At 41.5% G+C, this 13,260-nt stretch overlaps 1 protein-coding gene, 1 long non-coding RNA gene and 1 pseudogene across 2 annotated transcripts in view; 1 reads left to right on the forward strand and 2 right to left on the reverse strand.

Moving 5' to 3' along the window:
* The window catches only part of LOC140280020 (uncharacterized), a 156,806-nt gene that overhangs the window by 82,777 nt on the left and 60,769 nt on the right, over window positions 1-13,260 (reverse strand). Inside the window, exon 3 of the long non-coding RNA XR_011909379.1 lies at window positions 5,811-5,868. This is a non-coding gene — a long non-coding RNA (uncharacterized lncRNA). The remainder of the gene's footprint in view (window positions 1-5,810; window positions 5,869-13,260) is intronic.
* Window positions 1-13,260, forward strand: part of LOC140280019 (NLR family CARD domain-containing protein 3-like) — an 83,491-nt pseudogene that overhangs the window by 55,624 nt on the left and 14,607 nt on the right.
* On the reverse strand, window positions 29-5,780 carry LOC140280250 (NLR family CARD domain-containing protein 3-like). The gene is made up of 8 exons (XM_072375552.1): window positions 5,761-5,780; window positions 5,147-5,254; window positions 4,385-4,463; window positions 4,015-4,222; window positions 2,073-3,867; window positions 1,609-1,782; window positions 758-931; window positions 29-155 (listed from the first exon to the last, which is right to left on the reverse strand). Exons 1-8 carry the CDS (start codon window positions 5,778-5,780, stop codon window positions 29-31), a joined length of 2,685 nt encoding a protein of 894 aa, XP_072231653.1.

The following is a 13,260-nucleotide window of genomic DNA, read 5'->3' on the forward strand; positions in this document are numbered from 1 at the left end:
ACACAATCCAGCTGCAGTTATTGATCTATCATCTGTTCACTTTGATCAGTGAGTGATGTGACAGTGAAGATGGCTGGATGTCATGAATCAGATGAAGAACACACTTACACTTCCTCAGACCTGGTGTCAGCCATCGTTCTCCAGCAGGCTCCACCCTGAAAGGAGGAGGGGGGTCAGAGCAGCACCATCTCTTTCAGCATGCAAACATGGACATTACATGGCTCTCACACACACATTGTTCTACACTGAGGAAGATGCTGACTGCTCATGAGTCCTTCACACAGCCACACTTGAAAAACACAGAAATATCCCTTTAACTGGATGAATAAAGTCTCTGAATCTGCTGAATATGTTTCCTTACAGGCTGTGCATTAACCAGCAGATGATTGCTGGTATGTATGTTTTCTTTGTGGCCCATTTATCTCAGAAATGACCTGATAAACCTCCATCATTCTGACAGATCCACGCTGTTTTAAGGGGACACCGGCTAATGCTGGCAGATATTTCCTCCTCCTCCTGACAGAGGTTTGCTCCTCCCTCGCTGCTCCTCATCACTTCTAACCAGCTCATGAGCCGGTGAAAGGAAAAGGAGCCGACTGTGTCTGAAGTTATGGAAATAAGTTATGAAAGTACGTGGACAGTATGGGATGTTTCAGAAGTTTCATCTCCACTTCGGATCAGACTTAAATTACACTGAAAACATCTGTACGCACGGTCTGAAGAACATTGTGTGATGCTGCAGCAGACCTCTCCATACCTGAGAGTGTCCAGCCTCCACTGTGGATCCTCCAGTCCAGCTGATAGCTGCTTCACTCCTGAGTCTCCTGGATGGTTGTAGCTCAGGTCCAGCTCTCTCAGATGGGAGGGGTTGGAGGTCAGAGCTGAGATCAGAGAAGCACAGCCTTCCTCTGTGATCAGACAGCCTGACAGGCTGCAGAAAACAACACAAATGGCAGATTCTGAGAGAACTGCTGTGAAACTAAAGCTGAATGTGATCAAATGTGACCTGTTACATCAGACACAGTGTTTGAAGCACCTTCTCTGAACACTTCTGCTTTATTTTGTTCTTCTGTATATTAATTCACTTCCTGGAAAATGATCCTGAAACATCACGTCATGTCCAAAGTAAACTGAGAGCAGTTCTAGAAGCACATGGAGCAGATGTTTCATTGTGTTCCCAGTCCCCATATAGTCAGAATTTGTTCTCAGACTCAGTTAGTCTAAGTGTTGCTGGGACAAACTGTTGAAAACAAACATTTTTCAGTTAGATTTTTTCTTTTCTGTAATCAGTTTCCTGTAGATCACTGCAGCTGTGACCCAATGGGTATAAAACACATTTTTAAACCCAGAAACCGCCTCCGTCCAAATAAGAGCCCATGTGGTGTTTGTTCATGCAGTACAAAAGTGTTTCTGCTCAGTGTTGCGCTAACAGTCGACTTATGCTGCTTTTGAACTTGCGTCATGGACCCCCACTCTTAGGTCTTAATGAGGAGTTTGTTGATTCTACACACCGACAGCAGACACCATCCTGAACAGGTAAGCTGTTCATCCATGACTGTAAAGCAGAATTAAAATGATCAGCAGTTGAACAGCTGAATGAATCCTGACCTGAGAGCTTCCAGGTTACAGTTTAGACTCTGCAGTCCAACAGACAGCTGCTTCACCCCTGAATCCTGCAGGTTGTTGTTACTCAGGTCCAGTTCTGTCAGACTGGAGGACTGGGAGCTGAGAGCTGAGGACAGATCTGCACAGCTTCTCTCTGAGAGGTTACAGGCACTCAGTCTGAGGAGGAATAACAGGAAAAGAGTTTAGATATGTAATTATTAATTATTCACATCAAAGATGGTTGAATTAACTAATAATGATGACATTTATCTTAATTATATATTATAAAGTGTTTCCACATTCTTGCAGCGGGTTTCTTTCCTCTTTATGTGAACTGATCTGATGTAACTGTTTGCTGTGAATCTGTGTTATCTACAAACTGAAATGATCTGAGAAATAACTCAGTTATTTTCTCTCCTTTTAACAAGTAAACAGCGTATTTAAAACATATTTATATCTGTACTTACACAGCTTTGTTGGAGGCTTTGACCACTGGGAGCAGCCTCAGAAGAGCCTCCTCTGAAGCAGAGTATTTCTTCAGGTCAAACACATCCAGATGTTTTCCTGATGACAGTAAGATGAAGATCAGAGCTGACCACTGAGCAGGAGACAGTTCATCTGTGGAGAGACGTCCTGAACTCAGGGCCTGTTGGATCTCCTCCACCAGAGAACGATCATTCAGTTCATTCAGACAGTGGAACAAATTGATGCTTCTCTCTGCAGACAGATTCTCACTGATCTTCTTCTTGATGTAATCAACTGTTTCCTGATTGGTCTGTGAGTTACTTCCTGTATGTGTCAGTAGGCCTCGTAGGAGACTCTGATTGGTCTGCAGGGAAAGACCCAGGAGGAAGCGGAGGAACAGGTCCAGGTGTCCATTTGGACTCTGTAAGGCCTTGTCCACAGCACTATGATGGAGATATTTTAGTTTCTTTTTGTCTTTGAATGATTTAAACCTCTTTTTTTGTTCTTCCATCAGATTGACTCCAGAGCTGATGAAGGTCAGATGGACATGAAGAGCAGCCAGAAACTCCTGAACACTCAGATGGATGAAGCAGAACACCTTCTCCTGGTACAGCCCTCTCTCCTCTTTAAAGATCTGTGTGAACACTCCTGAGTACACTGAGGCTGCTGAGATATCGATGCCACACTCTGTCAGGTCTGATTCATAGAAGATCAGGTTTCCTTTCTGCAGCTGCTCAAAAGCCAGTTTTCCCAGAGACTCAATCATCTTCCTGCTCTCTGGACTCCAGTGTGGATCTGTCTCAGCTCCTCCATCATACTTGACCTTCTTCACTTTGGCCTGAACCACCAGGAAGTGGATGTACATCTCAGTCAGGGTCTTGGGCAGCTCTCCTCCCTCTCTGGTTTCCAACACATCCTCCAGAACTGTAGCAGTGATCCAGCAGAAGACTGGGATGTGGCACATGATGTGGAGGCTTCGTGATGTCTGGATGTGGGAGATGATGCTGCTGGCCTGCTCCTCATCTCCGAATCTCTTCCTGAAGTACTCCTCCTTCTGTGGGTCAGTGAACCCTCTGACCTCTGTCACCATGCCAACACAGCCAGGAGGGATCTGATTGGCTGCTGCAGGCCGTGTGGTTATCCAGAGGCGAGCAGAGGGAAGCAGGTTCCCCCTGATGAGGTTTGTCAGCAGCACATCCACTGAGGTGGACTCTGTAGCATCAGTCAGGGGCTCCTTGCTGTGGAAGTCCAGAGGAAGTCGACACTCATCCAGACCGTCAAAGATGAACACAACCTGGAACTGTTCAAAGCTGCAGATTCCTGCTTCTTTGGTTTCACTAAAGAAGTGATGAACAAGTTCCACCAAGCTGAACTTTTTCTCTTTCAGCACATTCAGCTCTCTGAAAGTGAATGGAAACAGGAGCTGGATGTCCTGGTTGGCTTTGCCTTCAGCCCAGTCCAGAGTGAACTTCTGTGTTAAGACTGTTTTCCCAATGCCAGCCACTCCCTTTGTCATCACTGCTCTGATTGGTTCATCTCTTCCAGGTGGGAGTTTAAAGATGTCTTCTTGTCTGATGGATGTTTCTGCTCTGCCTGCTTTCCTGGATGCTGCTTCAATCTGTCTGACCTCATGTTCATCATTGACCTCTCCAGTCCCTCCCTCTGTGATGTAGAGCTCTGTGTAGATCTGATTCAGAAGGGTTGGGTTTCCTGCTTTAGGAATCCCCTCAAACACACACTGGAACTTCTTCTTCAGAGCAGATTTAACTTTACGTCCACAAACTGCAGCAAGAAGTTCTGAATGAAGACAAGAAATAACATCAGTAAACAGACATTTCCACCCTGTAAAGAATGAGTATTTGAACATGTGTTGTTCTGTGAGCTGAGACATCAGTAAATGTGTCATTTATCCAGCAGGTTAAATCTTTAGAGAAATCCTCTTACTGCTCTGCAGACGCTCAGCCAGCTCCTCCTGCTTCATTCTCCTCAGGAAGTCAACTGTGATCTTCACTAATGCCTCTCTGCTGCTCCTCTGCTCTTCATCCTCACCCTCCCTCTGACTCTCTAAGCATTCTGGGTAATCTGGACTCAGAACCTTCTGGATCTTCTTCAGCTCCTCCTTCACAAAAGTGAGCATGTTGTCCTCCAGCAGCTGGAACAGAATACTATATGAATGAGCCAATCAGGCTGAAATCATGGAGCCAAACATCAGATCCATGTTGGACACACTGACAATCCGCTGGTCTACAAAGTGCAGCCTGGAGATGACTGTGAACACAATAGATGGAAAAGTAGTTGTTGTACATGTACAGACCATAAATATGGAGTCCAGCTGTGTCTGATGCTGCTGGGCAGACTGACCACTGGGAACCTCTGAGCTCTGCTGGTCCACTCTGTGGAGGAATGATGAAGAATGAGCTCACATTGTGTCTGTCCACACAGAGACACACACAAGGTAAAGGTCCATAAAGGGATGTGTGGATGTGAACAGTGAACGCAGCCATAAAGCAGCTGATTAACTCTGAAGCAGCACATCAGCAGCATCTGTGTTCCAGAAGATAAGAGCTCAGTGTGTCTCTAACAGGGGGAGGAAGCTGATGTCAGATGAAGCAGTTTGAGGAGGAAGGGATACAGAACTGTGTGAACAGACAGAAGATTTGTGTGTCCATTCGGACTCAATGTCCCCGGGATATGGTTGAAGCACAAGTGCACAGTCAGTCAGTCAAGAGTGTCCTGGTGCCAAGTGCACACAGAAGTCCAACAACATAACACCACTCTGATTCAGATCGGGGGGGCCGTTCCTCCCAATCACACCCGTCCGGGTCTCACTGTCATTGCCCACGTGAGCATTGAGGTCATTGCCCACGAAACAGCTCCGATATAATAAATATCATTATTAATATTTTACTCACTGAAAGAGACTTATTTTAACATCCATTCTTTCCACTCTGACAGTTTCACATGTGAACATGAAATGATGTGAATAAGAGCTCACATTAAACACAAGTTGGAATAAGAACTGTTCAAACTGACTCTGGTACATTTTACAGTGTTACACCATTTACACTCAGCTCACCTCAGAGACTGTGAACGTTGGTCTGATTTAAAGTTAATAAGACGACCCATTGAATCATCACTCTTCATGGACACACAGCTGGATTCAGGTTCAGGTCTCTGAAAGCTGCTGATAGGAAAAAAAACACTTGTTTAATTTAAATTTAGGTTTTAAGATATTAAGCTCTGAGTTTAAATCAAACAAGTTAACATTACTGACTTAATGCACCAGATTACTCAGATCAATCACTGATATATCAATAAAATTCTATGTTTTAAATAAATCAACTGAAAACTTCACTTTGTTTTAATAAAGAGCTACAAGACTAATCCGATTTGATTTTAAAAAAAATAAACGTTTGGTTTAAATTTACATGGTCAGTAAAATTGTGGATTAAAAAGTAAAAATGTGACAGTTTTAAGATATTTAATTGAGATTAAATAAAGACTGAAAACACTTTGTTTTAATTTTATTTTAATCTATATTACAGATTTTATGCACCATGTTTACATTACATGTTATGTACAGCTGGACATTATGAATATTAATAAATTGAGCAGATATCAAATATTTTATCTGAGAACTATTCATCATCTTAACTGTTAGTCAGCTTGGTTTGAACACTGAAGACTTACTTTCTGTCAGATGGATCCATGCTGCTGAATTCCCATCAGCTCACACACACTTTCTACCTTCATCTGCAGAGGAAACACAGATCATTCATCTGCACATCAACTCAAATCCTCTTTTCCATCATCTGTGCTGTAAACAGATCAGCTGCTCCTCCACTGATTGGCTCTGATTCTCTGTTTCATTGTCAGCTGAATGCAGTCAGACAGGAGTGTTGAGGCAGAGGAAGCTGCCATCAGCTGCTCTTACATTAAAAATATTAAATAAATAAAGTAAAAACATGAAGCAGTTTGTTTGTGAAGAAAACAAACAGAAACATCAGCTGATCATCATTTTGATTGAATCCAGTTAATTAATAATCTGATCATCATGTAGATTTGTCTTCAAACACAAACTGATCAAAGTTTGTTCTGAAATAAGAAGCGAACATGTTCTCCAACATTACAGAGCAGAAACAAACAGGAAACTCACAGATTGTTCAGAGCTGCAGAAGAAGAAGACTCTCCACTCGACAGACTGAGACACAGGTGAGCTGCTTCCTGGAACCAGTCAGAGCAGAGTCCACCTGTGATGGAGGCGGGACAGATAGAACCTGTCTGACCAGTGGAGGTCATGTTAAAACGCCTCCAAGCTCCTGAACAACAAACTCTGATCTGAAAACATTTATTCAGCCGTTCTCTCTGAATGTTCTCTGAGATTCTCCAGAATCGCCATCAGAAACATTAAAACCAGGCTTTAAACTGGGATCTGTTCTGTGCAGGAGCTCTGTAGTTTTAGTGCTGCTGCAGATGCACCAGATGTGTGCACAAGGCAGTGATGTAATGCTGAGAGCTTTCAGCTAATCTGCCTTTTAGGTTAGTTTGAGCTGGAATTCAGCAGCTAGTTTCATTTAACAGGAAATAGAGGAAAATTACAGAATAACTGAAGTTACAGGATGATTTTGTAAAGTCTAAACATTGTTTATCCAACTATGAGATCTTTCAGACAGCCACACCTTCGTCTCTTCAGCGTGAAAATATGTCGTCGGACCGGTCAGACTCGGTTAAAGTCAGATGCTGACGCCTGAAGACATTAACCCTTCTCATGATGCTCAGAGGGAACAAACAAACACTCTGTTACTGTTTCCATTTCACTGTTTGGCTGTTGAAGCTCTGATGAACAAAGTGGACTCTTCATTGATCTGGATTTATCTCCCTCTGGTGGTGAAAAGATGAACCTCATGATGTCAGTTACATGAACAGATTAAATTATGTGTTTTTAAACACTTAAATACTTCAGTGTAGTTATTAAAGTTGTAATAATGACTGTTGATAACCACATGAAACCATGAACTGAACATATACTATCTAATCAGGTTTAGAGTCACTGAACAGAAAGAGCTCAACTCAAAGCAATGAATTATTCTAACTGGGATTAACAGCAAACTTCAGTTTTAATGGTGTTGGATCTCACTGCTGCCTCTGACACAGCTGATCATCCATTCTTTCATGGTGAAGATGGCGCCTTAAGACTGGCAGCCTGTTGCAGCAGAGTTTCTGTTACTTCGAGGTGTTCTTCATGCACTTTAGTGTCTTTTTAATTGTCTTTAAATGTCTTCCGGTGATTCCAGAGGGCATCAGACGCCGTGGATGCAGAGCTGGAGCAAAAGTTGAAGGAGATTTAAATCCTGAGTTCCCTCAGTCATCATGGGAAATGTGAGGTCTTTGTCAGTTAAGATGGACGAGTTGTGGGCACTGATAGAGACTCAGAGGGAGGACCGTGAGCGCTTTCCAAAGACATGGCTGCAGGTGGACCTCACAGACCCTGTTTCACCAAACCGGCTTCAGGACTTCACTCTCCAACAGACTGATTCAGTTCTGCTTCTACAGTGAACGCTTCAGGGAAACATTTCTAACATTCACCATCTCTCTGTTCAACAGCTCACCTCTGCAACAGGTGAACTCACCACTACAGTCCACATCTGTTTATATTGTTAATACACTGTTAATAACTATGTCAGTTTTATTGCACTGCCATATTTATACAACTTTTAAATCTTGGGACACTCTGTAGATAAAGTTCTATATTTTTAATATATATTTTAAGCTTTTCTGTCATCATTTATTCTTATTGGTTATTCTAACATAATGTTTTGTATAGGTTAGCACCGTCACCTCACAGCAAGAGGGTTCCAGGTTCGATCCCTGCCTGGGGCCTTTCTGTGTGGAGTTTCTCCCCGTGTATGCGTGGGTTCTCTCCGGGTACTCCGGCTTCCTCCCACCATCCAAAAACATGCATTTTAAGTTAATTGGTGACTCTAAATTGTCCGTAGGAGTGAGTGTGAGCGTGCATGGTTGTTTGTCTCGTTTGTCTCTATGTGGCGACCTGTCCAGGGTGTACCCCGCCTTTCGCCCGATGACTGCTGAGAAAGGCTCCAGCCCACCCGCTACCCGATTAACGGACTGTTGGTATAGAAAATGGATGGATGGATGTTTTGTATAAACTACTTTAACTGTTGCATTGTGACTCCCTGCTGCTTGCTGCCGTCATTGTCATCATGTGGACTGTAACAGAGAAACTACGATCATCACTGCCCTCCAGTGGTCACGGTCAGTAACTACAACTCCTCACATACAGTAATACTGATGTTCTCACCAACATTACTCCTCTTACTGCAGGATTTTGGCACTAATATTCATCAGTCTGATAATGAGAGAGTGAGCAGAGAGATAACTGACTGATATGAACTGATTAAAGGTTCTTCAGCTTCTTTATTTTCTCGGTTAAGTTCACTCTTTTTAATATAAAAAAGCTATTTCCAACAGCACTTTGATTTTAGATAGTTTTATAATTTATATTCAGTCTGATTTTATATTTTTAAATGAGATGTGGCTGAAATCTGGAGTTAATTCTCAGCTTTCTGATACCCTCCAAGTTGTGACAATTTGAACCAGCCAACATTATGTGGCAGAGTGGATTTTTACATGTTTTTAACTCTCTGTGACTTCTACAGAAATATTGTAACTTGTGACATTCACACAGCATGATGGGAATCTCAACCCTCCAACATTAAAGTTCCAGCCATGTAGATTTGTCAGCCCGTCACCACGATGAGAACAGCCGCATTCATTCAGCGCATTGTTGGCTGGAAACTTCTTCCAGCGTGTTATTGGACACCGCTTCTTCACAGTATTCGTGGACTCGCGTCAGGACACGCGCGCATTAAAACATTGTTAAAAGATAAAGAAAATAATTAAATGGATTTTGGTGGTAAATAGTTTCGGCTACAGTTGTTTAGTTCTCTGTGCGGGTGTTCTCAGCTCTTTGAAATGAATCATAGCGTCCTCCGTTGGCTGCAGACAAATCGAAGCAGGTATTGTGCTACAAATAGTATAAAAGCATCATTTGATGACTTGTTCAGCGCTCACTGGCAAGACTGGAAATAATTAAAATGGTCAAAGTAATATATCTAAACTATTAATGTCTTGATACATAACAAGTTTCTGCAGTGCGAAGTCAGCGACGAATCTAAGTGATTTTGTCGGTAGCGATCTTGGATCTGCCACCTTTCATGCCTTAATCTCGCAGATTCACGCGAGATTTCACGTGTTAGGACTTTGTTCGGACCTTGTTAGGACCTTGTTAGGAATTGTTAGGACCTTGTTAGGAATTGTTAGGACCTTGTTAGGACCTTGTTAGGACCTTGTTAGGACTTTGTTAGGACCTTGTTAGGAATTGTTAGGACCTTGTTAGGACCAAAATGGGGCAAAAGGGAAAAGATGGTGGTGGGATGGACAGTTTAACCTGACTGCATCTGTTTTATGTTGGATTTATTCATCAGGAAACAACACAGACTGTGAACCGTCTGACATACTGACTGTGTGAAGTTAAATAATTCCTATTTTCCTAACATTTGAAGCTGTGACAGTTTTATGGAAAGTCTTTGTTGTGTGTTTCTGGAAGGTGGTTGAAAGTAAAGCCAACATGAAAAAACATGACACATTCCTTCTGCATTTTGTCTGTTTTTTGTTCAATAAATAAGGACACAGACACATAATGCCACAGGTCATGTGACCTGTTACACCACAGTAATGAAAACGAGCACATTCCCCAACAACATGATTTAACAAAGGAAGGGTTTAGAAAGGCCTTTAACCATCTTATTTATTACATTTTAATGGCAACAGAGCAGAAGCTCAGACACAGGACTGAATGACAAAGGCTGCTACAGCAGCAAGCTAAGGCAGGGTGACCAAGGACCTGGATAGAACAAAAACCCAGGAGCAGATATACTGGGAGGGATGATTGGATGGGTGGATGCAGGTGAGTAATGATCACAAGGAGCAGGCGGTAACATGGTGAAAGAAGGCAACTGAGGACATCTAAGGACAATGGCAGGAAACAGCATGAGAAATAAACTTAGAGACTCACTAACAGCAAAGACAGAGTCGAGAGGAGTTAAAGCAGAAAAGACATTAAAGATACAAAAGGAGCTGAACTAAGGCAGAAAACTGAATCAAATGAAAAATCAGTCAAAGAAACCAAAAGTCAAAAACTCACAGACCAGGACAGTAACTTTTAATGGAAAGTGTTGACACTATAGTGAAGGATGGCCGGCCATTTTCTGTGGTTGAAGATGGGGGCTTTAGAAGGTTTAAGCATCCTTGACCCCGCTTATATCATTCTTATACCCTTCAGGGTAGAAAAGCCTTGAAGCCCCCGGTGGACGTATGTTATGAAAAGACCAGGAAGAAACAGACCCTAACAGTTAGCCTCACTGCAGATATGTGGACCTTCAATCATTATGGATGTGTGCTTTGCTGTTACAGTCCATTTGTTGTTGGACAAATTAGAACTTAACACGGTCCTTTAAGGAGTTCAAAGGTCATCTGTGTCCCTTGCCACCAAAGGGCAACCCAACAGAGTCTTGGAGTCTTGCAGCTGTTCTACAAAGCCACTATAGAGCTGTGGGAGGGTCCAAGGCTATTCCCCTCATTCAGATGCTCAGATATTTAATCACACAGTGTGGTCAAATGCCCAATAACATTGGAAACTAATTAAACCCAATTAAAGCCTTCACCAAGAGCACCAAGCAGGGCCATCTGGCCAACAGGACTCCAACCTCTGGGCTGATTGGATATGTGGCATTGGAGTGTGTGATTGAAAACCACCGCGGACTGCTTCTCTTCCTCCAGTTGCCGATTGTGTTTTTAATAACGCTTTTCTGTAAACATGTGTTAAACATTTAAATTGCATGAACAGAAAGAAGGGACTCACCTGTTGAGTAACGCACATTTCCTTATACGGAAAGCCTTGTCGGAATAGCGGGATGTCGGAATGGGTGTTGTAGATAGGTGTGTTTTGTTTTGTTTTTACTCTATGTTAATAATATAAATAATATTATAATCTAATGATAACATAGCAACATTTTGAAGGTGTGTTTTAGATTTATACTGATTATTTTCCTGGCTTGTGCTTCCAAGGCCAGGAGCTTGTGTGTGACCCTCCTCATCATCACCCCCCCTTTCATCATCATCCCCTCCTTCTTTAACATTTTAATTCTTCAGTTCAGCTGGTCAGTTACAGTCTGAACTGAACCTGGACTGTCAGAGAAGTCGATTTAGTTTATTTGGGATATATTGTGATTGTATAGCCTACTTTTACTGTTGTAACTATTTTTATTTATCTTTGTTTATTGTTTTGATTGAGAGAGGCATAAGTTAAGGAAACCACCTGTCAGTAAGAAACACACTAAAATAGGATTAAAAATACAGAATTAAATTAGACAATTAAAATAATAACTAAATTAGCACTAAACTAAGAATTAGACATCAAATTTAGATACTTACCTGACAGGTGGATTTGGAAAGGAAAAGAGGGAATAGTTTGTGTATTTTTGATTTTGTCTGATGTGTTATTATTGTATAGAAAAGAGAAGAAGATGATCAATTCATATTGAAATAAATGATATATTTTACTTTTTTTTTATATAACACAACAGTGATCTCTTGTTGGTCTTTTCCTACTCACACCCATTTCTCCAGAGTGAATCTAATCTTCTGAGTAACTGGTCCACATCCAAGTTTCACTTTTATTTCTTTTACATTAATAACCGCTTCTGTTATTTAACCAGGTGTTCCAGCTGCTTATTTTTCTACGATGTTCCTGTGATTAAATCTGCTTTTAGTCGAGTAAAGCGCACGGTGCAGAGAAGCATCCAGACCAGTGGAGAGAACTGCTGAGCAGTCCAGAGCAGGAGCTGAGCTGCTGAGTGCTGAAGAGAGGTGATGCTCGTCCATGAAAATAAACATCTTTACCACTACAGCACACTTTCTCTGACTGCAGATTGTATTGGTCTTTGTATATTTGACTTCTTATTTAACTATTCAACTTAATCAGCACATTTGATTTAGATTTTCTGCAAAATGCAATAGCTTACAGCATTTATCTTATTTGCTCTGTTTACAGAGTTTACTGCCACCTAGTGGTTATTTCCTGGTACTACTGCCTTACCAATGGATAAGAGAAGGAGAATTTAATAGCATTTAATAGAGCCGTGTAATAACGCATAAATAATGAAAAGCAGAAATGGTCTACGACACATGACTTATTTTGGCTTACAAACAACCAACTTGTAACCAAAGAATGTAACTTTTCTCAGTAACTTTGGTAAGTTTCAGATTTCAGTTCATAAATGACATCGATGCCAAAAAATACTGCCTGGTGTAGTCCATTAATTTAATCCGGCTCTGGTGACAGAAATCTGACAGCTGACATCAGATGAGATCACTTTCTACTGAGATAAAAACAGTTTTTAAAGAGTCAGATGGTTTTATGTCCAGAGTGCAAGTTGTTGATTTCAGATGTCGAACTGTTTCCTCGACGATGTTTAAATTGTTTTAATTGTGAAAAAAGCACAGTAAAAACACTGTTGGGACGAAGGCTTTTAAAAAGTCAGCCACAATACAATGTTGATTCAGTAATATATTCTCAGCATTTATTGGATTAAATTGTTGACCCAGCGCCCGGGATTTTAACCTGAACCAAAAATGGATCCTTTTTAGACTGAACGCTGTGTTGAATTAACAAATTAAAAACTGTGTTTCCTGAATGATTTTTATATTTCTCACACATCCATTCAGACAAGCTGCTCTCTGTATGGAAGAGGTGGATTTTGTTCGGTAAAAGTGCCAAATGGAGCACACTGGTTAGTGATACTCGGTTTAAAGGTTTAAATGGTTGGTTTTAACCATCAGAACAGACTAACAGGACGCATGAGGAAACATTCACCAATGGCTCCGTTAAACTGAGGAAAAGGCAGTGGGAATAACATGTTAAACCACATAAATACGCCCCTCCAGATTAATTTCCTGCTTGTTTAAACTTTCACTTTCGTGACATGGCGACTGAGGGGATTTGTTGCCTGATGTGAACCAGAATCTGAAGGTAGAATAAACATTTTTTCCCTTTTTATCATGATTCACTCGTTAAAATCAGCTTTTGACAACTGAAATTCGTCAGAATCG

The sequence above is a fragment of the Leuresthes tenuis genome, unplaced genomic scaffold (assembly GCF_036924035.1).
Source record: "Leuresthes tenuis unplaced genomic scaffold, fLeuTen1.0.hap1 SCAF_21, whole genome shotgun sequence".
NCBI classification, from domain to species: Eukaryota; Metazoa; Chordata; class Actinopteri; order Atheriniformes; family Atherinopsidae; genus Leuresthes; species Leuresthes tenuis.

Bases quoted from the DNA above. Each gene is read 5' to 3' on its own strand.
- LOC140280250 (XM_072375552.1), bottom strand. From the start codon at position 5,780: ATGGATCCATCTGACAGAAA. The intron at 5,255-5,760 runs GTAAGTCTTCAG...TTTTCCTATCAG, and splicing joins ATGGATCCATCTGACAGAAA to CAGCTTTCAGAGACCTGAAC. The intron at 3,868-4,014 runs GTAAGAGGATTT...GTCTTCATTCAG, and splicing joins GGCTGAGCGTCTGCAGAGCA to AACTTCTTGCTGCAGTTTGT.